The sequence below is a fragment of the Phlebotomus papatasi genome, chromosome 2 (genome assembly GCF_024763615.1).
Source record: "Phlebotomus papatasi isolate M1 chromosome 2, Ppap_2.1, whole genome shotgun sequence".
NCBI lineage: Eukaryota > Metazoa > Arthropoda > Insecta > Diptera > Psychodidae > Phlebotomus > Phlebotomus papatasi.
Window position 1 is genome coordinate 2,924,779 of NC_077223.1, and position 25,875 is coordinate 2,950,653.

Consider the following 25,875-nt stretch of genomic DNA (forward strand, 5'->3'; position numbering starts at 1 on the left):
AAAATTTTCCTTTGTCCAAAAAGGAGACACTAATGGGTACTGGTCAAAATTCCAAAGTCCAAAACCCTTATATTTCTAAAATCAAGAACACCAAAATTTCAAATTCCTAAAAGTGTTATAGCAACTCACTCGATTCCATCAGAGCTTGCTGGAGGAAAAGGGAAATTTTCTATGTTTTGGGAAATTATTCCTCACATTATTCACTGTATAATTTCGTCCCTTTCAGGATATTAACTGTTCGGGATTTTGACCAATTCGGGATTTTAGCTCTTTGTAACTTTGTCTATATTTGCAATTTTGACGCCTTCAGAATCTTGACTTCTCGGAATTTTGGTCCACAGGGGATTTTGACTCATACAAGATTTTGGCTTTTGGGACCTTGGCCCATTCAGGATTTTCACTGTTTGGGATTTTGATACACTTGTGATTTTGGCTTTCAAGATCTTGATTTTGCGGAATTTTGGACCACTTGGAATTTTGACTCATTCAGGATTTTGACTTGCGGGACCTCGGTCCATTCAGGATTTTGACTATTCGGTATTTCGAACTATTCAGGATTTTTTTCAGGATTTTGACTTCTCGGGGTTTTGACTTTTTGAAATTTTGAAAAAATGAATTCTTGAAAAAATCCCAGAAACGTCGTAAAGAGTGAAAAGGAATTAATCCTAAGCAGTAGGGAAATTCTGTATCAGTATTACAATGTCATATGAGAAATTTAAAATTTTTCAAGTGGTAAATTTGGACAAAATAATCGGATATAAGATTCATATCGGTTACTAAGAGATTCATAGAGCTCATTTCAATGACCTAGCAATGCTTTAATACTTTAATGGTTTTAATACTGTCCTGCATCCGAATTTTCTACGAAAATTTGTCATATGACATTGCCATATTGTTACAGAATTCCCCTTCAGGTCTAAACCCGCCAGAACTGCATCCTGAAATTTTAGTTTTCGGGATTTTGACCAATTCAGGATCTTGGCTTTCAGGATTTTGATTTTTCTGGATTTTAGCTTTTTGGGGATTTGGCTTTCTGTGATTTTGGTTTTTCGAGATTTTAAGGTTTTTGATTTTTCTGGATTTTAGCTATTCGGTAGTTTCAAGAGGTTATTCATATGAAAATAGAGTGGCTAGAGTTCCATGAAAAAATGTATGGGTTCCCCGTGGGTTCCCTGAAAAAAATGTATGGGTTCTCCGAGTTCCCCATGAGTCCCCCGAATTCCCCGTGAGTTCCCTGGTCAGATTGGCTCGAGTTTCCCGAAATGAGTTACCCCTTGGGTAGTTGGGGTAGTTTAGCTTTTTGAGATTTAGACTTTTTGGGTTTTGGCTTCTCGAAACTTTGGCCAATTCGGGATTTTGGCTGTTCGGGAATTCTACCCATTCGGGACATTTGCTTCTCAAGATTTTTGCTGTTCGGAAAAGAGTTATTAAAAATGGGCAAATTCTTCTTTAAATTCGGTCATTCTGCTCAATGTTAAGGGGGGGGAGGTTCCTAGAGAACGGAAGTCGATATCTCTTATCGTTTGACCTCTAGTCCAGTAACAATTTTAGAAAAGCGGGCTAGTTGCTTTCCTCTTAACACAAACTGATACTTCAAGATTTATCGAAAATCATAAAACGGTTTTTTGACAGATTAAAAGAAATCTTCAAGGGTAGAGGCAGAATGTTTGAGACACTTTTATTTGTTTTGACTTTAATGTAATTATTTTAAAAAGTCAGAAAATTATCTTGAAATTTTATATAGCGCTAGCGATAATACCCAATATCCTATAAATTGCATTCGTCAAATTGATAAAAGATTGAAAACATAAATAACCGATAGGAACGATAAAGATATTAATTTATTATTAAAATTGTTCTGGATATGAAAATGGGTTGAATCCACTTTAATATTGAACAATACCAAGCAAAGATAATTCAAATGCGTTTTTTCCTCTTATGTGGATCAATATATTTTTTCCCTTCCATTTATTATGAGTTGCTTTTATAATATCTGTATTTCTATGTATCCTGAAGTGTATTTTTTATCATCCACAAATGGTGATTTCGAGGATGAAATTTGACTTTCCACTTGAGCGAATTTTCTATTTATGCCGCTGAGAAATTTTCATCATCGGTGGAAAATCTTCATTCCATTAGTAAATATTTTCTTTTTTTTTATACTTTGCCTCAGAATAGAGACGGAATTTTAGCTTCATCCTGGGAGAAATTGAAAATTTCACCAACTTCCTCCTTTTTTTGCACAGTCTATTGAGTAGATCAAATTGAAAATTTATATGCTCTTCTACGGTTCAAGTGGATGGAATATTCCCGGGAAAATGATAAAAAGTATTATTTCAGCATCATTTCCAAGTCGATGGGAGAGAAAAAAAAGTTTCCGTATTTCAGTGTTGGAGGTGGTAGAGGAGAGGATTGGTGTATAATTAAGAAGGAGTGATAAGTTGTCTGTGAGTGACACAAAATTAATTAACAATTGATCATCCGACTTTCTTCCGTATTTTGTGCCTATGTAGGATATTTGAGACGTAAGGAAACACTACTCACCTGCTTTTAAATGCACTCTGGATGTTGACCACTTCACCATCTCCAGATACCACAGCAATTCGATCGCTGCCTTTGAACCACTTGACAGAATGCAGGTCACCGCAGGAAGTGACGTCCACAGGGCACGTGAGAACCACAGAATGGCCCCGAAGGGAAGCGATGGACTCATCTGGAAAGTTGAGAAAGTGCACCATAATTTTATCGGAAGTCGCACCATCTGGCATGTGGTTAGAGCATTCGATTTGGAAGGTAAATCGGACAATGGTAAAAATGTCAGACTTTTCCATTTTCCATGAAACATAAATCAATGGGTGGCCCTTCGAGGGGTGGGTGTTCCACTGTGAACGACTATACCTCAGCACAAAAGACTGTAATCCCTAACTTTAATCAATAACCTGTCCATTGTACTCGATAATGGTGATGATGTCCAAAGAGTTAACAACTTAATTTTATGTCTATAAAATGATGAATATTCATGGCTCGAACTTTACTATTTAAATTACTTTTTGTTTGAATTTAAAATATTTATTTGTTCCATTCACATTCCTTGATTTAACCCACGAAAATTATTCTATATCTGTGAAAATCATTTGAAATTTACGACTTTAAACCTAAATAGTCAAAAAACACCATATTTCATTTTTTCAATGCATAAAAAAAATTAAATAGTCTCTTTTTTAATTATGGACCATTTTTCCAAAAGTGAACAAAAACACTCTCTCATCAATTTTGCGTTATTTACTGATCAAAGAGGAATAATTTATAGACTAATTGTATTTTTTTCTGGTCAAAGTGTTAATTTATACCTCTATTATACATTTTTTATCAGGGATATTTCATAAAATTTATATGGCATTGGATAAATGAGCAGTAAAAATTAAATTTAGTCAGCAAAAAATCAGTTTGGATCAGTAGGGGAAGGTGGGGCTATTTAGAGTTATAGAGCGAGATTGATACAGTAGAGTCTCTCAAATCTGAAACTCTCAAATTCGAACGCCCCGTTTGGATTTAAAATGTCAATTGTGTGGTTATGTTAGAAAGTTCGTATTCTAGGTGAATGAAAATCATATATATGTGCTTCTTTCTGTATGTTTACATGCATTATTATCGTATAAAATGAAAAGGAAGTATGTTATCACTAAAACTTGCGAGAAAGCACGAGAATGTGATTCAAAGTACAATTTAATCTCACACAAATTTCGTTAGTTTTGAAAAAATCGTTCGAATTAGGAAGGTGAGAAATGTCAAAAATACCCCCCGAGCGTTCGAATTTAAGAGACTCTGCTGTAATACGATTTTTCGCGTATTTCTTTAGGAAGCTGGACCTTACAATTATTTTATTATGTTCTACAATGTGGGGAAAGTACGGGATCGTACAAAGCATTGACAGACCACTTTCCCCTATTCAAAGGCTCACCGCTTTCTCTTTATAAAATGGGATTTAGCTTGTGGAATGTGATCTTTACGGCCTTAAGACAGAGAGGAAGAATACCAGAGATTAAGGCCAGCAGCATTCATGATCAAAAAATTAGGACTATTAGGAACATCGACGTATTATCACTTCTTGAGAGTCAAACCGGTGTTCGTCGGGTGGGAGAGGAATAGCCCATATTGACTCCCAAAAAAAAAAGAATTAGGCTTTGCTTGAAAGCGAGACAGTTTGGAAAGTGGGACCAAACAGTCTGGAATGTGGGACACCACCCTAAAAACTTGATAATAAATCAATTAAATATTTCAATTTTCCATAAAAAGATTATTAAACCTAATTTTGTGATTATTTGAGAAGTTAAAAATGCAGAAATCGCTATTAAAAAATCAAACAGTGACTTGTAAGAAGAATTTAAAAAATGACCATAAAATGAATGAATGAATTCATAACCTTCACGTGATAGTTGTCATTTTCTCTGTTTCTTATGGAAGTTGCTAGGAAAATGTCAAAGTGTTTTGTTTGATTTTTCAGCATAGGGTGGACTAAGTACTCTTAGCCACTTTAAGGTTTCATGTGCTTGTAATTTTTATAATCTTTATTTAAATAAAATGAAATTTTGTACAAAGATACCTTAAAGCCGTTTCTTCCTAAAAATCCAAGAGAATTCCCAAAATATTTTAGATATTTTAGTCAAAACTGCATTTTATGCAACTATGCATGTTTCCAGGGGGGTGACGTTAGCTCTGAAAAATACGACCGATTTTAGTGTAATTTTTTTCTGTTTTCGTACACATTTCACGCGATATATCCAAAACTACGTAGGTTGCCTATTTAGGGTTTTTGGTAGCGTCTTCGATATTAAATTAGCTTTTATTTTGTATTAGTATTCTTTGCTAATTCATTCTACAATGACAGAAAACAGGTAATAAACTCATAAGTTTTTTCGACTCGCCAGAAACATATAGGAAACATAGGAAATGTCATGCCCCTGCATGACTGCATGTTTCAGTACTTTTGGCCACTTTGTAAGCACTTTTGGCCATTGTGTGTAAGCACTTTTGGCCACTTGTTTTAATGTAATAGAATTTTAATAAAATAACAGAAGAAATAGTTCTCGAAAACTTTCACAAATACACAGCACAATTCCTATTCTTATTTAACACCAATTTTGTGTGATTATTAAAGTATTTTAAATGACTTTTTGCACATTTTCTATTTGATGTAAAAATCAATCAAAAGTCACGATTGTTTTTACTGAAATACGCGAGGTGCACCACGTGTAAAATGTATGGGAAAATGAATGGCCAAAAGTACTTACACAGTCGAAAAAAGTAAGCTCTTTTAGCCACATCCGATTTTCATTTAATTTGTTAGAAAATCTTATTAAGGATGATATCACAATAAAATTAAGTTAATTAATAAAGGGACTTTCATTGAATAACATCAAATATTTTCATCAAAAATATGAAATAAGGCAAAACAATTTCTCTTAACATTAACAAGTTTCTTAAGAATCCCATGTTTTTTTAGTGATTGTTTACCTTGTCGAGAATTTCTTTCAATAACTTAGAATTAATCAAGTCGATACAAAATCAAATATGGTTTTCTGATTCGTTAGATTAGAGGTCACGAAATAAGACCCATTTTCCTGTTCTTAATAAATTCATAATTGCCTTACAATGTGATTTTACTTTAGGTGGCCAAAAGTGCTTACATGGCCAAAAGGGATGACTCTACCCTAATTTGTGAAATATCATTAAGTCCGTAGTGAAAATCGAAGGAAATACATCCATTTAAAAGGTGAATAAAAAATGTTTTTTTTTTAAATACTAAAGTTAAAAAGGAGAGAAAAGTGATTAAATTTTGTATTGCATAGTTTAATGAAATCTTGGACAAGTTGATTTTATGAATGAATTTGGTGGTTTTGTGCCGTGAAATTATATCAACAAGGAAGACAAGGATCCTTAAGTACCCGGAGAAATAGTTGCGACAGCAGTTAGCAGCTGATTAGGAGGAAATCTCCTGGGAAAGGCTGCAAGGATTTCCAGATTCCGAGGACCACTTTTTCTGACAGAATGGATGGTAAATGTCGCAAAAGCACTTGGAGAAAGACAAAGAGGAGCCTCTACAGAACTCCCAAGAAAGTGGAAAAAGATCTAGGCGGATTGGGTCTTGAGATGTGCTAAACAGCTGCATCCGCTTTCAAGCTATAACTGCTGGACAGCACGAGGCGTCTGTGAAATTTACAGAACCTCTTTTTGGTTGGACGTCCAGGAAGTTCTTGGTAATTAGCGTCCCTCAACTGTTACCCGGACATAAAGCAAGCCCAAATGGAAATTTTGAGGAAGATTATTGTTGGGTGTATGTATTCTGGATCCAAAAATGGGTCCTGTGACGGTCGTCAGAGCGTCGAATGACGGAAAGTGGGGAATAATATGACGGTTATTACAAAAGTCACTTGGCGTCGTAATAACTCTGAGATTACTCGCCCACGACTAAAATATGACGCGCCAAAATGAGCTCTTCCAGTGACTTCCAGTGTCCCTATATATAATCTTCCCCTCGCTGAGTATGTCTGAGGGGAAATTTCACTTGTCAAATGGCAAATAGAATTACTCAGTGTTGTGAATTTGCAAAGTAGTTGGCAATTTGACGTATTTTCTCAATACAGTGTAACATTAGGAGGAAAAGCTCCTCCAGTAGAGAAATGTGTTGTGATTTAGAAAAAGACAGTGCCGATAAAAATTAAGCAAAAATTAGGTAGTGTTTTGGATGATAAATACCCGGACAATTTTTATGGAAAATTAAATTTCGTGATTCAGGTGTTTGCTCCTGTCTCAGGAGTATTGTGTGACAAAAATCTTGTGTCTAAAAGTCCTATTTAGTGAAAATTTTAAAAGATTTTTGTGTATTGTTGTCATCCAGCTGGAACATTTTCGACATGTCGGACGGCTCAATCAGCAATAGTCAAATGCAGAAAAATATTCGCAAATGTGAGTAGTGAAATTGGAAAAAATTGATCAAAATTCCATAAAAAGTAGCAGAAAACTAGAAAATATGTGAAGAATTAATGAGAAAACAGTGTCTAAGGTGATAGTATAGTACAAAATTGTGGAGCGCATTTGACTTTTTCATTGAGAGTACGTACGTCGATTTCGCACATATGCGGTGGAGAAGGTTGACAAGTGCACTGTTTTTGGCGCGTCATTTTTTTTCGTACGGAAAAGGACAGTCCGTTGGAGTCGCTTTTATTACTTCATGTTAGAGTAAATTTTAAGCCCGTAAAATAACTAATGTATTACTACCTCAATTTTGAGTAATGCTCTGACTAAAATTCGACGCGAATACGACGAATTTTTAAGAATCCAATTAGGAGTAATTTTTTGACCATTTCTTGTACAACAAAACCCAGTCATTTTTGAGTCAGAGTAATTGTTTGCCCATTGGGAGGATTAACATAAGTATCCAATGTGCAAGTATACGCAGAAAACCACCAACCATTGATTTTCTACATATTTTGTCATTAATATCATTATGTCCATCTTTCCAAAATTTTTGTCCCACATTCCAAAATTTTGTCTATCTTTTTAAAATGTGTTGTTTCCTAATTTGATTGAATATTTTAATCAATTGGTTGACATTTCTAATAAAAACTGTTAAGATTCTGTTGGAGTATTTCACAAGAAATCTCATGATACAAAATAAATGAAAATAATAAATATTTATTTGGCTTAAAAATGCATTTGAAATAAAACTTTTTCTTAAGTGTCCACCTTTCCACAATTCACCCTATAGGATTGTGAAATCGGGGTGGTAGGATTATCCTCGGGAGAAAAGAGCCAACTTCTTGGACGGCATCTACTTTCCTAACTTTCCGTAGTGCTGGGATAGCAGTATTTGGAACAGATCCTGAATTAAGTTTGTCTAGCATATAAGGGCTGATATTTTTCGACAGAAGACTTCAATAAAATTGAATTTTATTACATTTTTCACAACCGCAGAGTTATCAAACTTTACTATAATTTTCTTATCAATAATGATTACTATATTAAAATCGAATGGTTATAGAGCTATCATTCTGAGTCGTAGCAATGGAAGAGCATCGACGACGCAGGAAAGTTGGAGAAATGGTGAAAGAATAGCATTCTCCTCTCTGGCACAATTCGCGTCAGTGAATTTAGTATAAATAGCAATTTTCATTTTATAAATATCCCCCACATACACCTAAAGATCCACTCACATGCTGGCTAAGTGGAAAACGTCGCAGTATAGGGGGATTCTATGGGAAAATTGGAGTCAAAGAGCTATTTTTACCCAAGTCTCCCCCACTTTTGTCCGCCGGAGACACATACACTGTGTCTATACGGAAATTTTTGCACCAAATGAGTTTTCCGAAAGGCAATTTGCCCCATAAACCACTGAAGATGCCTCAGGGAATGCCTTTGGGGCCAGGATGGTTGGGGAAAATTTGGGTTAAACACTCCGCACACTTGGGCCTCTCTTGATAGACCTTTCCCCACAAGAATGGTGATCAATTTTCTACAAAATTGTCGTCGAGGGGTCAATTTTCTTTCCACGAGCACCACAACAAACTCATGTTTTTTCACGCGAAACATTTTCAAAGTTTGACAGGAAATGGGCATTGAATGGCTGCCCATTTTGAGATGGCAAATATTTGATCAGAGGAAAATTTTCACTTTAGGGCTTGAAACAGAATATTCCCATTTCACTTTTCACAGGCTTTTGTCAATTTTCTAATTAATTTTTGCGATTTTTGCAATAAATATGTATACTTTTTTAAGTATTGGAATGGATCTTTACAGCTAATTCGCATTGACCAATACAGATACCCAAATAACAAAATGTGGTCAACATTAGTTCATTATGAGAATTTGCAAACTTTATGTTCAATATTAATTGAACTTGAGCACAGAGAATCATCATTGAGAAAACGTTCGTAAGACTGATGTTATATAATTTGTCAGAATTTATTTATAGTCAAAATAAAGTAATATTGCGGTAAGATAGCTAAATTTAGCTATAATAAAATCTCGTTACTCCAGAAGATGTGAGATTAAAATAATCGAGGACTTAAAAATCGGGTAGATAAGGGTAACTGATGGTAGTGGCCCGATAAGATTAGTCTTGTTCAGGGTGTGCTGATGTACTCGTAGCTAAGGCTCAGCTGACAGTCTGTTGAGAGCGTGCCATGTAAAACACATTAGCACCTTTGCTTAAAGTCTTATGTTTATCGGAAGGAACGTTCCGTTTGAGTGGCCAATCAATCTTATGAATTCATAATAACGCCTGGAATTTTAGCCACAGAACCGATTAGTCTTATATGGGCTTCAGACGTGACGCATAGCAAAATGGCTTAAATCCACTAATTCCTTATCAGGCAAGACTTTTTAGAAAATTCTTGCATATGTTATGGGAAAATAATCCATTTAGATTTTGAAAAATTAACAAAATTATTTGTTATTTAGATTTTTTAGACCTTCGGGAACTGGGCTAAACCTCCAGTCTGAAGCCGGTATTAGAAAGAGTAATTTGTTTTAAGTGTGTGAACTTGAATTATATTTTCTTATTGAAGGGATATCTTAAAAACCTATAAAAGAACTGACGAGGAATACTCATGGTGCAATACGGAGGTAACCTCGTTCCTATTATTAATCGTATCGAGATATTTATTACAAGGTAATCATTTTTACAATGTCATATATCTCGTGTTGGAAGAATCTGCGAAGTCCATTGTAGACTGCCCAGGAGCGCCTTCCCGTAGTATGGTGAATGCTTCTTCCATACTCCCGGAGTTGTTGGGCGAGGCGGTGCATTTTTATTACGTTATATCACAGTGAAAATGTCTTCTTCTAAACATTCAGATCTTTGCACCGGGCGGGACTCGAACTCACAACAGTGAATCGAGCCAGGGAATCGATCCGCCCAAGAGTCAACGGTCTTGCCTATTGCGCCACTGATTCCCCACCTCGTTCCTGATATGTTAGGAATACTGATCCTTTCAGCGACCAAGGAAATATTCTTACCGAAAAGACTCTCCTGAAACATTGATGTCGGGCTTCTGTCAAAATGCCTGACGAACTCAGAAGGAGGTTATCTTCTTATTGCACTCCAAGATATCATAAAAATTAAAGAAAAGTTAAAGCATACAATAGTTTACAATTTATTGCTCTCGGACTAAAAAGAAATTTGACATTGGAATATGTTCAGTCAGTTGAATTTTACATTGTTTCAATTTACTGAGGAATAAATCAAACCCAGGACCCAGGGCATTATCCGTGTTTAAGTGTTCATTTGAAGAATATTGATGAATAAACAATTTTAATTCAGACGCCGGGAGACGCAACCTAAGCACATTTTTATGTTAACTACCGATCGGATTCTTAGATTGGAAGGATTGACAGGAAATGGGTTCTCTTAGCCGCCACACCTTCTAGCACCCAGACAGATTCCCTCGAGAGACGCAAGTCAACACGTTCTTCTTCTCTGACATTCTAGACCGGACGAAATGTCTTGGCTCTCCAATTTATAGGTACAGTGACAAAGACCCAGAAGGCAATGACACTGCAACGGTTTAGAAGCGGCCCAGGAACGGATTTAAATTAATTTTAAATAGGTTTACATTTGGGAGATAAATAATATGAATAATGAGGATGTAACTTCTGAGTTTTTAAGTATGACATGCAGGGTGGCTATACAATTAATATGACCCTGTGGTAGAAATAATATTTTGTTGACCAGGTTTTGCTACTTGGGATCTTTAGAGCAAAATTTAAAAGTTCAATCAATGATTCAAAAATGATCTCAGGGTTTACAATTGAATTATTTGCTTTCTTTTATTCAGAACTAAAAAAGAAGACGTGTTTATATGTTTCACTCAAATTCTTATTTCATTTAAAAACTTTTAGTATCAAAGGTTGTATTTGTGTCACTGAACCCATATGTTTGAAAAGTCATGAAGACGAATTCCGGAAGATACATCCAATAAAGTTTTTTTTCGGGTATAGAAAGTTCAATATGCTGTTGGAAAAGAACAATTTGCAATAAAAGGTGAAAAATTTCGTTTTTTTCAGCTTCACACGCGCCAATCAATGGGAAAATCTGGGTTTGTCGAAGACAACTTTTGGGGAATATCGGTGTAAACTTTTGCAAAAGATTTCCCAAGAGATTGTGTGGAAAGTCAATAAAAGTGAAAAGTTAAAATTGTTCGGAATTGGAATGATGCTTCGATGGAAACTTTCACTGATTAATACTCCCAAATGCTCCCAAATGCTGCGTGGGACGGTTTGTTGAGGAAGACCATGGAAAAAAATATACACTAAAGATGGGATTGGGGTGAAGTTCAAGGAAAAATCTCAAATAACATCTCAATAAGTCTTTCTTTTTTTTTCACCACTGCAATATGTGATAATTTTGGTATATGTTTGCGCGAAGTTTAGACCATGATCCAATAATTATTGACTTTCTGTCGTCGTCGTAAAACATGTGGGTTGAACTTTTTCCACACTATTCTTGGAACATGGCCAGAATTCTCATCTTCAAGATAGTCTCTGTTATGTGAGTTTTATGGATATTGAGGGAGAAGGTGGGGCAGAAGAGGGAAAAATTTACAGACATTGCATGGGAGGATGCTGAAACAGTCTTCGAATCACATCTCATGATCAATTCTACATTATGAAACCCAGCATATGATATCAAACACCCAATAATGCTCTCTATACTCTCAGAAAATAATGTTTTATTTTTTTCTCCATCTTATTCTGAAGTAGAAATAGATGAATTTTGGCCCCTCCGCAAGTGATTACCATCCAAGCAGATGGTGTAAACACACCCAAAAAAATCATCTGCAAGGTTAATAATTTTTTAGCGCAATCATGCTATTAATATAATATTATGTATGGCAGGAAATAATAAATCCCATCTCCGGGATAATAAAATTATTGCGCACATTTGAGGTTTGCCCTCATCCAAATCCAGGGGAGCCCTCAATCTCTCTGGGGGACGTCAGAATAATTTTCTCAATTGACTGAGCATCTTATGCAAAAGAACACAATAGGGAAGGAAAATTTTCAGAATGCTTGCGCATGTATAGTTTAGGCAAAAAATATTACCAAAATATGACCGATATTTTACTATCTAATTTAGTAAAGTAAGGTTCACTAGTTATCTTGAGATGAATATAATGTAACGGCTATGTTAAGATTTAGTCATTTCTTTGTTTTGCAGTTTTACGTTCTTCGTAGTTTTCGCATAGTAACGATAGTTTAATAACCTCACTTGCTACTTGGGTTGAATAAACCTAAATCATCAAATCACGTTGATGAGTTAAAGAATTAAATAGAAATCTTACGTTTACAAGTAAGTTATTTATGCTAAAATATCAAAAGAGTAATGATATATTTATTTGTCAATTCTCTCGTAATTATTTATAGTCAGAGAAAAGTAATACTGAGGTAATAGAGTGATTAAATTTCAGGATGATCTCTAGTGATTTCAGTCCATCGACAATTTTAAAATTTAGTCATTTCTTTCTAAGTTTTCATAAGGTATCTGGATAGTTGGTTGACTTTACGTGCTACTTGGGATATACTTAACCTAGAGTCCTACCCAAGAAGCAAAAGCTGCTTCCTAAACCATGTCTTTGACAATTATTTTAATGCACTTTTAGAGGTTTTATAATGAGGATTTTGTGCTAAAATTCCTATAGTAGCTCTTAAGCCTCTCAAAGATATAACAATTTACTTTTAGTAGTCTCACAATAACGAAACCGAGAGCGATTTAAGCAGATTATAAGAATTTTGAAGAGACACACTGAATTACCTGAGGAGAATCCTAATATTTGGTAGCAAAATAACATAAATATTTACACCAAAGACTAAAATTCATGCGAGCAACTCATACACGAGCGATCAAGTGGTGAATAAGTGGCTCTCAGAATGAACTGTGAGTGATGATCGGCAAAATTGTGCCGATCTGGAGCTAAAAATATATATTTCGGTACCATTTGGTTAAAAAACGAAAGATCAGCAATAATAATCGACAATAATGGTAAATCGACTCGATTTTAGCGAAGAATCGGCAGATTTAAATATCAGTTCGCTGTCATGAAGTATAGCGTTTGTTTAAACTCGTGTAACGTCATAAATTTCATGCAGACACTAATCTCTCCATGGAAATTCTGAAGAATTGACAGACCGGCACAGGATCGGCACAAATTATGCACACAAAATTAGGTAGATACAGTAGACTCTCTCAAGTTCGGGCATTTGGGACCGAAATGTCACCCGAATTAGAGAGAAATTCGGGCGTCAAACAATTTAAAATGCAACAATCTTTTGTTCATCTGCATACTCTTTTTAAGTTTACATACTCATATTTATTGTAAATCTCATTAAAACCCATTAATAATGAAAAATCACATCACAATTACGACCAACCTTGACAAATTTGAGCATATTTGCTTTAATCGAATACTTAAAAAAATGTCAAAGAATTGTCTTCACATTTAACTGCCACCCGAATTAAAAAGCAACCCGATCTTAAAAGAGCCGAATTAGCGAGAGTCTACTGTAGGCACAATTTTTACGAAAGATCGACAGATCGGCATTCGTGTGGATCGTGAGCGGCATATTTATCTACCCCTTGCCAGCGATAGACATTTAAGCACTATGAAATTCAAAGAGAAGCTGAATTGGGAGTACTAAGCGACTTATGCTTAATGAGTCTTTGGCAATACTTCGGGATTGGGCTAAAACTGAGTGTGGTTGGCAACCCTTTGGGAAGTGCAGAGACCATTGTCCCCCTCTTTGATCCTGAATTCGTCCCCAGGGATCCGAACTGAGACCGAGTGCTGCGCTGCTATCCAGAAGGTCTCGAGGCCGTTACCTCCTTTAGTCACCGAGGGTATACGAGCTCGCCTCTTTGGGCATTATTGACATAGCTATAGTCATCGACAACGCCTAAGTTTGGCTGGGACCGAAAGTGCAGCGGAATCTTCCAAGAAGGGTCAAGGTCATTAATCATTCTCTTAGACGACGACGGAATCAGAAGTTTTGTCCCAGTTTGAGTATGAAGGCTTTTGCGACCTTTAAACAGTTTTGTTGCACTCAATGGGTCAAGTTGGCACTCGCTCTATGATGCAAGGGTCCCGGGTTCGAATCCCCTTTAGGTCACCAGGAATTTTTCTGGCGTCAAACAGAAATGAACACACCGCTATCGAATATGAAACCTTACCATTGCAGACACTATGGGAGAGTATCTCTCTCACACCGTTGAAACGTTCCGTCTAGGCCCTAAATGAGTCGTGGTGCTGTACTTTTAGATTCATAACCCCATCTCTTATAGAAAAGAGACAGCCCAAGAAGAAAAATAGCTGCCTTATAGAACCAAGTATTAAACAAGTCTTTTAGTGCACTTTTAAAAGACTTAAAGTGAGAATTTTCTTTTGGAATTCCTATAGAAGCTCTTAAGATCCTTAAGAGTGCGCCACTGTACTCTTAGTAATCTCAGTGATGGAACCAAGAGCGTTATAAGCAAATAAAAAGATTTTTGGTTCTATAGTACCTTACTTAAGGAATCCTACAAGACTATATTAAGAAAAAAATGCTTCTTGGGAGATCACCATTGGCTTGACATGGGATGGTGCCGTTGCGTAATGACACCAAATATCACGTCGCGGCGCTCCAATCTTACATAGTAGTCCAGTCCTACTTTCAATAAATTATTGAAGTTTGTAGTTAAGGCTACGTCCTGTATTTGCCGCTCGCCCAAACCCTAGTCTTTTCCTCCCATTCGTAAGACTATATTAAGAAAAACTGCTTCTTGGGTAGAACTCAAGGCTACCACAAGATTGTTTCAATCACTTCTTAATAATGTTTTCATGACCTAATTTGTTAACTGAAGTAAGATTTTGCTACTCGGGATTTAACCGCAAACGCTGTTTAATTTTATATAAGTTGTGCATATATCAGCCCCATAAAAAATGCAAACCAGATAGAATTTTAGCCATAATATAAACAACACACATCGCTGTAAAACTGTCATTTTTACCAAAAGATATTTCAGAGAGACCCCCCAAAAAGGCTTGTTATTCTCAGTCAGTGTCTCCCTCGAAGAACTTTGTGTGTTAATTTTCATGTTAGCATCTGGAAGATATTCCAAAGATACCATGAATCTTCCACAATCATTCAACTTTAATGCCAAGTATTATTCTTTATTGAGAACCTCTGCTCCTAGTTTCACATAAAAAATCCAGGATGGCATTAGGGCGCAGGGGGAAGAAAGTCTGAAGGAGTAGAAACTAGAGAGTGCTTTGCATTAAAAATTCAGGAAGTAGACCATCTCGGCCAGAAGCCACCCCAAAGAACTCTACATGAGAGTGCTCTGTGGAATTTTTATGATGACACAGTTTGAGCCTCAGGTTCTTCAAGATGCACCATTTGATTGTAAAGTTAGTTTTGATTGAAGAAATTGGATGAGAATGAGCTTGTGGTGGTTAAAATTTGTTTTCTCAAGAGGTGAAAAGACTATGGTTAGGAACAGGTGGTTTCCCAGGGGATTTCAGCATAATGTACCTTCTCTGGGTTATGGATTTTCCACAGAAAAAATTAAATCTCTGTCGATGCCACGAGATCATCATAATCCCTCGAATTTGCTTCTTCCGTCTTCAGCAACTCACACAATTGTCTCGGAGTTTTTTTTTGTGCTATAGAGATCCCAGACGAACCACCCCACCTATTATATTGTGGTAATTTTTCCACCAACCTCTAATGCATTAAATTAGACGTGGGAACTTCACGCATGGCTGAAATGTGGAAATGAATAATATATAAATTGTTCCTCAATTTCTCGTATGTGTTTGGGTTTTTTTTTGTTGCTCGAAATCAAAGGGAGAGTAATATGTAAATTCACTTTATATCTTTGTCTATTGGGAAATCTGGAGGCCAAACGGTGATAGACAGAGCAAAAGCGCAGTGCAGAGAACTTGTGTTATTGATATTCTCTGTGCAAAGAACGAGTATTTTTGCTGCTCTCTCTATGCAGCGAACGCGCGCTTTTACTGATCTCTTTGCAGAGAGCACGTGATTTTGTTACTCTCTGTGAAGAATACGCGTGCTTTGCTACTCTCTGTAAAGAGAGCGCAGGCTCTTGCTACTCTCTGTGTAGAGAGCGCGCGATCTTGATTCGCTCTGTGCAGAGAGCGCGTGCTTTTGCTACTTTCTGTGAAGAAAGAGCATGCTTTTGCTACTCTCTGTAAAGAGAGCGCAGGCTCTTGCTACTCTCTGTGTAGAGAACGCGCGTTCTTGACACTCTCTGTGCAGAAAGCGCGTGTTTTAGCTACTCTATGTACAGAGAGCCCGTGTTATAGCTACTCTCTATGCAGATAGCGCGTGCTCTTTCTACTCTCTTTGAACATAACACGTGCTCTTGCTACTCTCTGTGCAGAGAACGCACGCTTTGTGCACAGAGCACGTGCTTATGTTATTCTCCGGGTAAAGAACGTGCACTCTTATTGATCTCTGTATAGAGAACGCGTGCTCTTGATACTCTCTGTACAGAGAGCACGTGCTTTTGTTATTCTTTGTGCAGAAATATCGTGTTATGACTACTCTTTGTGCAGAGAATGAGTATTCTTGCTGCTCTTTATGCGGAGAACGCACACTTTTGCTGATCTCTGTGCAGATAGCGCGTGCTCTTGTTGAAATCTGTGCAGAGAATACACGCTCTTTTGATCTCAGTGCAGATAACTCGTGCTCTGGTTACTGACTGTGTAGAGAGCACGCGTTATTGCTACTCTCTGTACAGGGAACGGTTGCTCTTGTTGATCTATGTGTAGAGAGCACGTGTTCTAGCTACTCTCTGTGCATAGAGCACGTGCTCTTGTTACTCAATCTGCAGAGAACGCGTACTTTTACTACTCTCTGTGCAGAAAGCGCGTGTTCTAGCTAATATCTGTGTAGATAGCGCGTGCTCTTGCTACTATCTGTGCAGAGATCGCACTCTCTTGTTGATCTCTGTGCAGAAATCACGTGCTCTGGTTACTCTCTGTGTAGAGTGCACGCGTTCTTGATACACTCTGTACAGAGAACGCGTGTTCTTGCTACTCTCTGTGCAAAGAACGCGCGCTTTTGTTGATGTCTGTGCAGAGAGCATGTGCTCTTGATACTCTGTGTTTAGAGAGCACGCGTTCTTGCTACTCTCTGTGTAGAGAGCACGCGTTCTTGCTACTCTCTGTGCAGAGAACGTGCATTTTACCTACTCTCTGTGCAAAGAACGCATCGCGCGCTGTTACTGCCCTCTGTGCAGAGAACGCGCACTCTTATTGATCTCTGCAGAGAGCATGCTCTTGCTGCTATCTGTACAGTGAGCACGTGCTCTTACTACTCTCTATGCAGAGAACCTTTGCCAACTTTGCAAATAAAAAACTTGATCATCCAATCGAGCACTCCGCAAAGTCTAGGTCGTTAAACCATTCTTTTTTATTACACAATTCAACAAGCCATTCAGGCTCATTGGCAAAAAGAGGCCCAATGGAGGAAAGGGTCCCAGAAAAGACATACAAACACTTCATGGGGTTATATAGAAAGAAAGAATAATGACAACGACCCACACAAGACCTGAGATTCTCTCTTTCTTACCTGTTAAAAAATTAATGATATAAAGTTTTCAGTGGCAGACTGAGCAAAAAGAGTACTCAAAAGGCAAGGGAATGAATGAGTGTGTGAACAAGGTACAAGAATAGCAGGTGAATAGAGAATGAGCAAATACTCCCGTGTATTTGTTGCAATTTAATTGAATTAATACAGGTTTTGGAATTGGGGAAGAATGCCTTGTACACATTCAGCTGGTAACTGTGAGAATTTATTGGATTTGCCACTAGAGGTGGAAAAGGGCAAAAGAAATCCTACAAGAATTGATATTAACTTAATTACCAACTGTTACAATTGACCAAATGCACCTACTTCTCATTCAAAGTAGAGAAAGAAATGTTGAAAAAGAGAAGCAGAACTTCTTCAATCCATTACTCAATAATCGTGAGATTTTTTCACATTTAACCGTCATTGCTGTAAAGCTAATTAGAAAAAATATGTTTTATCCAATGCTTAATGAGGTTCTTATTGAGAACTTTTTTTTTTAATTGTGAGGAATATTTTCTCTGAAATATTTCTCTTTTTACGTGTTAAGTTTACAACTTATTCTTCTCTTAGTATTTTAATGGTATTAATGTATAAATATAAGGCTTGAAAAGAAGGCTCAGTGGGACTAAAAAGCACAATTAGTGAATAATGTCAACAATTAGTAAAAGCAAGCTTGACAATTTGCATAATTTACACTTGGGCGGGGTTAATCTAAGCCTTGGAATGTATAAGAACAAGTCTAAAAATCAAACTTCCCTGTTTTAAATTGGAAATAAGTGAGTGATTGTGATCTTTGTTCGATGTTATATTTGAAATAATATAAAAATATTGACAATTTGTAGTAGAGGAAACCTTTCGAGCTTCGCACACATTCAGGCTTCGAACACTTCACATTTTTCTCATATTCCATTAATGAGAATCTATCCTATTTTTCCTTGAGGTTAATAACTTCATTGAAGAGAAATCCGAAAAAGTTAAAATAACATTCCGGAAATGTTAATTTTACCCTACAGTATTGATCCAAAATCGGTGTAAATATTACCCTTTTTAGGTGTATTAGGGTTTAAAGGTACCCTTCTTCATGTTAATTTTACCCTTAATAAGGCGTAAAATTAACATTAAAAAATGTTGATATATTTTTACGCCTAAAAAGTGTTAAATTTGTGAGGAAAAAAATGTTAATCGCACCCTCTTTTTTCTCAGTGTTCAGACTAGGTACCTAAACGTATTGCCATAGATAGGTCAGATTCAGTAAAAAGAATGGGAAAATTGCAAGAGTGTGTACGAAGCTTAATGACCTTCCCTACTTACACCTTGCCAGAGGTAAATTTAAGTATCTCCCTTTTATAACCGAATTAATTATAAAATCAGCGAATAATAATTCAACAGCAGCGTAACAAAATTACAAAAAAAACTTTTCCAATTCACAAACCCCATAGGAAATTTTTTAAGTCTTAATAATAAATTAAATTGCCTCAATTGGCCAAATGCACTTACATTTGGAGCAAAAGACAGGCAGGAAGGAAGAAAATATAATCAGAAGTTCTCCAATTCATTACTTAATAATCATGAGACATTTTCTACTCTTCACCGCCATTGCCGTAAATCTAATTATAAAGATATATCTCTCATGCTCCATTCATGCGCTTCGTATTGAAAAGCCATGGTAATTTAATCAAAATGTAAATCTTGGCTAAAAAGGGTGGTGCATGCAATATTGAGTGGGATGGAAATCCCCGTAGCATCTCTTTGTACAACTTTTCCTATTTCCTTCATATCGATTTCCCGCACAACTTTGCCCCTACCGATGGAGGGTTCGAATTTATCCACAGAGAGAGAGAGTTCACATACAAAAGGGTCAAAGGGTGGATTGGAGCTCCTTTTTGCCATTGAACGCTAAATCGAAAAGTTTTGTCAACGCAAATTGGTAGATTAAAAAGCATTCTTACTTTCCCTCCATCAACCCAAATGACACTTTAATTCACCATCAATGGATAATGGATAGAAAAGAATTCTATATTGAGAGCAGTTGATGCGAACAATTTTGTGGTTCGATGATTTGGTATCACTACTTTAGCACAATTTAATCACTACGACATACCTTTCAAGGGGCAATTAGGGGCACCTCTACCGTTAAATGCACTTACAATTCCGACAATTCACCTAAATACAATTATAGCAAATTAATCTATTACTGTTTGCTTATCAATAAAATTATGAAAATTTCACAGTATGCTGCCTTGGCCCACCGGGATATAGAGGATGCATTTAATTTTAAATTAACATCGAATTGAAATTTACAAACTTAGAAATTAGAAATATTATAAACTTGCATCGATCAACAACTTCCAATCGATTTTCAAATAGGTTTATCTTAGGTCTGGAGCGGCTTTGCCTCTTGTAAAGGTTAATACAAAACACCAGCTATGAGTACGTTTTACTTTTCTCTTTTTATCTAGGTTTTCAGGCTTAAGGATAAACCCTTTAAGTACGAGTTGATCACCGACGAACTACTTACTGAGCCTTAAAGGGTTTACTTTGTTTTGTAAAGATCTTGAATTTCCAAATACCAAACAATTAAAGTTATTTTTATTAATAAGTCTTAAACGAAATATCCTAAATAGAGATTTTCAAACATAAAAAGAAAATGTTGTGGGTGAACTTTAGATGTGAAGCCATCTGAAGACCAAATGATTCTTCCTGTTTACGTACATATATTTCAAAAGAGCAAATCAGGTCCTAAATACAAGGAGTCTTTCTTCTTTTGAGCTTTTGAGAATTATCTATCCCTAAAATTTTTAACAAAATTTATTTAATTATTCATTGAAAATAGTTTTACCAAGGAACGCGTATAATTTAGTAGTCATAATCGTGAATTTATATTTGATTTCTAAAATTTTATAAACACAATATTTATTAATTTTTTAAAAGAAATCAAATTTCTAATAGACATAGTTAACAAGAAAATTAAACCAGTTTAATAAAAAAAAAACCGATCATTTTAGGGGCTTTAAAGTAACCCTTAGCACATTCCAAATTGATTTCATCTAACATATTGCAGTGCTTGTGTATTTCAGTACCGGCCAAAATTCCGAAAGCCAAAATCCAGGAAACCCAAAATCCCGAAAAGGACGAAATTATACAAAGGATAATGTGGATAAGTAGAAAATTTTGTGGGAGTAGCTATGACGGAATCGGGAATCTTCGTTTTTTCCAGTTTGTCTTTGGAATCTTTGTCTTCAAGAATTTTTGTTTTTTGGAAACTTTGTCATTGGAAATCTTGTCTTTCATACATTTTGCACAATTTTCGTAAATTTTGTCTGTAACACATTTTGCACAAGTATATTTTACAACTTTCCAAAAATTTTCTTTTTCTCAAAAAATTTCCATTTGCCCCAAAGGACGAATGAAACTAAAAACTTCCCAAAACACAGAAAACGCCCCGACAGGCGATACTGATAACTTCCCAAACTTTCGTCCAAAGGACGAAATTAAAAAATTCCCAAAACACAGAAAATTTCCCTTTGCCAAAAATGACGAAACTACAAATTTCCCAAAACACAGAAAATTTCTCGTTGCCCCGAAAGGCGATATTGGTTACATCCCAAAACACAGAAAAATCCCCTTTGCCCCAAAAGACGAAACTACAAATTTCCCAAAAAAACACAGAAAATTTTCCTTTGCCCGGAAGTACGAAACTAAAAACTTCAAAAAACACCATTGTAATATCATTATTTTATTTAATAAAATATTTTCTTGTTTAAAATATGTGAAAGACAAGATTTCCAAAGACAAAATTTCCAAAAAACAAAAATTACCAAAGACGAGGATTCCAAAGACAAAATGAAAAAAACAAGAGTGAGAGCAAGGATTATTGCGACTAATTGCCCGGCAACGACCCAGCTGTGTGCCCGAATCGCAACTTTTCCAGACCATGTTACCGACTGACAGTATCTCACGTTAGTTAATCCCTCAAACGGCGGGCAACAGAAATATACCGCCAGTATAGCCAATACCGCTATCAAGTAAAAATCTCGACGTGTTTTCTTTCTTCGGGGGACCCCCCCTCCCACCCCCATAAGTCGACCCAACGATCGTTTACATGCCCCCTCATTTTCTCCCCACCCCTCTCCAACCCCACCAAAAATATGTTTTTATGGGATTGCTCGAAAACGCGTCATGGGATTTTTTTTTTCAATTTTGGATATGTTTTAGAGATTATCCAGACGAATATTTCGTCTATATACGAAAATACCGTAGAATCAAACTAATAACGGTTTTTCAAGGTCAAAGGTTAAAAAGACACTAGAGAGCGCATTTATCAAGGCGAATGGGGTCACGTTTGGGCTCCTTGGAAAGGTCTTTGAAATTCCGAAAAACTGAAACCGGTTCTAATCGGTTTTGAACCCGTATTGGACCGGTTCATAACCGAAAAATAATTTTTATACGAAATTCAATTAAATTACTCCTGAGGTGTATTTTGGAAAATATTTTGAGTGATTTATAAGTCTGTTTAAATCGGTTGTGAACCGGTAATGAACCGGTTTATATTCGATAACAAATTTTTATTCGAAATTCAATTGTATTGCTTCTAAAGTGTATTTTGGGCACTGTTTTGAGTGATTTATAAGGCGGTTCAAATCGGTTGTCAACCAGTAATGAACCGGTTATTTACCGATAAGTAATTTTTGTTCGAATATAATTTTTATTACTCTTCAAACTATTTTGTGGAATCTATTCAGTGATTTATGAATCGATTCAAATTGGTTGAGTACCGGTAAATGGTAAGTGATCCATAAGCACTTTTTAAATATAGCATTTAAGTTACGGGTACGAGCATTTCGTAAAGCCTGGGACGCTTTGTCACCCCATTTTCACTCAAATTTCTTTGAAAGTGTTTTTCTTGTATTGCCTCTGTGTATGTGCTTCCTGGGTCAGTTGGGTTCTGGATTTGGAGAAGAATTCTCAACAAAAATACTGTCACCTCTTCATTTCTCCCACGTGAAGTGCCTGAAAGCAATCATTTCTCGCTTCTTTGTTTTGTCAACAAACTACTGAATTAAATCATCAAATCCATTCCCCTATGATTGCTCAGAGGTTGCATGAAAAAGAAGTTGATGACTATCTTGTCCTACTTCACATGATTCTGTCATCTCAATTATTGAGCAATTGTCTTCATTGCAGTAAGGTCTTCATTGCCAGAGATTTTACCCATTTTCGTGCTTCCAATATCACAATTAGTGACATCTTTTGAACCTTTCTGCGAAATTTCCTCTTTCAAAGAAGAAGCATTTTAATTCGCTTTTTCAACCAAATTAATCACACTCGTTAGTTACTGTTTGCAGTTTACACAGTGCACAGATATTGAATTTACCAAAGCAAGAGCAACGGAAAGGAAATTAAATTTCACACTTTTCCTCTGCTTGTTTATTGCAGACATCCTAGAATCCTTTTAATAAAATTGTTGCAAAAAGCTTGTAGCTGTTGCTTCTTTGCATTTTTCACTCTCATACTATTTTCTATGCCTTTGAACGTGACTAAATTAACTTTCAATATCTTATTTTTTATTCTATCTTCATCGAAAGAATAGTGCTATCAGATTATCTTCGTGCAGTTTGCGAGAAATTAATTAAGAAATTCATTTTTGCTGAAAATTTTAACGAAAGAGAATTTCGTCGCAGACCAAAGTTCAAAGGAACTATATCTCTAATGAAACTGTATAGGGGAAGGTTTTCAAGTTTCGCACATGCTCTGGCTTCGAACAATTCGTATTCTTCTCATATTCCTTTAATGAATTTGACTTATATTTTTTTTCAAGAAAGTGCAAGAATGAGAATAATGCAAAGTGTACGAAGGCAGAATGTGTTCGAAACTTGAAAGCTTTCCCCTAGTGCTTTTATACATTGGATTACCATATTATTTAATGGTATAATATTTATCTCAGAATAGTGAAGCTCCACTGCTGAAATTAATCTCCAGACCAAAAAAGGAGGAGACTGAGAAAAGTTGTCTGATATCCTTTTGAATCACAAATCAGATGATAAGCAGGAGATGGGTATGAAGACTAAAATAAACATGGATACAGTGAAATAATTAGCATACATTATTGCTTAGAAGTTTCATTCTGAAAATTTATTATCACTCTAGCAAACACAGCTCTTGAGATTTTCACCCTCTCATTGAGGGATGTTTTTGCAGAGGGGTGGAAACTTTTAAGCACTCGCTAAAGCATAGTGTAACAGGGTGGAAAGCTATCGTTAGTGGGAGAGGAAATGGATAAAATTTGAAAGAGATCCAACATTGAAATAATTCACTTGGGGATGTGCTTGCTGATAAGTTCAATCATGAGCTTTTTCGCTTTTGCAATCTGCCCCCGAGTCCAAATGACAAGCACAGTGATTTTATGAGAGTCGTCTTGGTGAACTTTTCAATATTTTAGGGAGGATTTTGCAAATGATGTTTATTGAGGGGATTATCCAACATGGAAAATTATCCAATACTCATGAATTTCAATATTCTCGAAATTATTACCCAGAGAAAAGCTGGAATTGCTATTCCATGGCACTTTTCACTGGGCCACGCAATCTATTTTATATTTTAAGTAAATTTTATCTCTCTCCAATGGCTTTCAAAAATTACCAAATCGCGATTTAAGTGAACCGAAAGTGGCTCAGTTAATCACCTTTTATCTTGTTTCGGCTCTCGTTTTTGCAAAAGATGGCAAGGCGTCCCGGCTTTGTAGAGTGTTCGAACTCACAGGGAAAGGATCTACATATGTATCATATTTTCGCATGGTTTTTGGATGCATACCGCTTTAGTTTACTATCGATTAAATCGATACATAAATAAGAACATCATTCTGAAAAGCAAATGAGGTCGTGAAGCGTCCCAGCCTTTGCACTTCGCTCGAAATTATGACTTAAATGCTAGGGGAAACTGGGGCTCCTCTACCATTTCTTCAGTGGACAAGCATCCCTATAGTGCCTATAAATTCCTATAGGTCTTGTCCTTAGTAGTCGAATATCTGATTAAAAAATCGCAGTGTGTGGTGGTATCCCGTGTTTGGTGGTGCCCCAGTTTCCCCTATACCTCAAAAGTACTTTCATATCATTTACCGTTTACCGGTTGTCAACTGATTTAAACCGATTCATAAATCGGATGTGGAGAAGTAATTTTCTGTCGAAAATTACTTATTGGTTCATAACCGGTCCATTACCGGTTTAGAACCGTTTTGAAACGATTTATAAATCACTCAAAACAGTGCTCAAAGCGCACATTATAAGCAATATAATTGAATTTAGAATAAAAATTAGTTATCGATTGTAAACCGGTTCATTGCCGGATCAGAACCGATTGGAACCGGTTCAGTTTTTTAAGAAATTCAAGGAACGTTCCAACGAGCCCAAAAACTCTTTAAGACGAGCACATTATAGAATGTTGAAGTCAAAACACGGTAAAGGCCGTCAAGAAATCTTTACCTTCAAGAAGGTCTTTACCGTGTTTTGACTTCATTATTCATTGATAGACCGAAAGATCCATTTAAATAAAAAGAAAAGAAATAAAAAAGTAAATTCCAGAAATACTTATGGATACATTACCGGTTAACCCTTTAAGGACAAGAACGTCAAAAATGAGGGGTCATAAAAATTACTTTGTCTGACTTCTAGAGCAAAATATGACTTTAAAAGGTCGTAGGAAAAATTTCATTTTTGGGTCACCGGTGACCCAATCGTCCTTAAAGGGTTAAGTCCGATTCAGCCAGGTAGAAAATTTCAAAGCCTTTCAAAAAATCCTAAGGAAATTCGGTTGAGAAATAGGCCATTCAATATGGTTCAATTTTAACTTTTGAAAATTCAAAATCGAAATGTTTTTCGAACACAAGTTTGTATGAACGGAATATTTCAAAATACATTTGAAAATGAAAGAAATTCTAAGAGCTGTTTTCGAAATAAACCAAAAAACATAGTTTTCGAGTGGGGAGAGCCCTCATAAGAGTACGCTGTTTGGCCTCTAGCCGTATCACAAGCATTCGGATAAATAAAAAAAAGATAATAGGTCTTGAAGAAGATCCTATCCAGGATTAAAACGTTGTCAAAATAAAGTTAAATTGAAAAACAAAGGATTAGAACGAACTTCCCACTTTGATGAGAATTAAAACACGGGTTTTGACCTGGTTAGGATTTATTCCTTTTTTCTCTTTACGACGTTTCGGGGATTGTTGTCCCCTTCTTCAGGTCTACAAATTAA

At 36.1% G+C, this 25,875-nt stretch overlaps 1 protein-coding gene across 22 annotated transcripts in view; it reads right to left on the reverse strand.

The window, feature by feature from the left end:
* The window catches only part of LOC129802161 (hemicentin-2), a 150,630-nt gene that overhangs the window by 71,158 nt on the left and 53,597 nt on the right, over positions 1 to 25,875 (reverse strand). For all 22 annotated transcript variants that reach the window (XR_008751775.1, XM_055847760.1, XM_055847761.1 and 19 more), the window contains one exon: positions 2,545 to 2,713. Coding sequence is in view for 21 of the 22 variants with exons in the window: in XM_055847760.1 (XP_055703735.1) it covers positions 2,545 to 2,713 (169 nt within the window). In the remaining variant the exon portion in view is untranslated. The remainder of the gene's footprint in view (positions 1 to 2,544; positions 2,714 to 25,875) is intronic.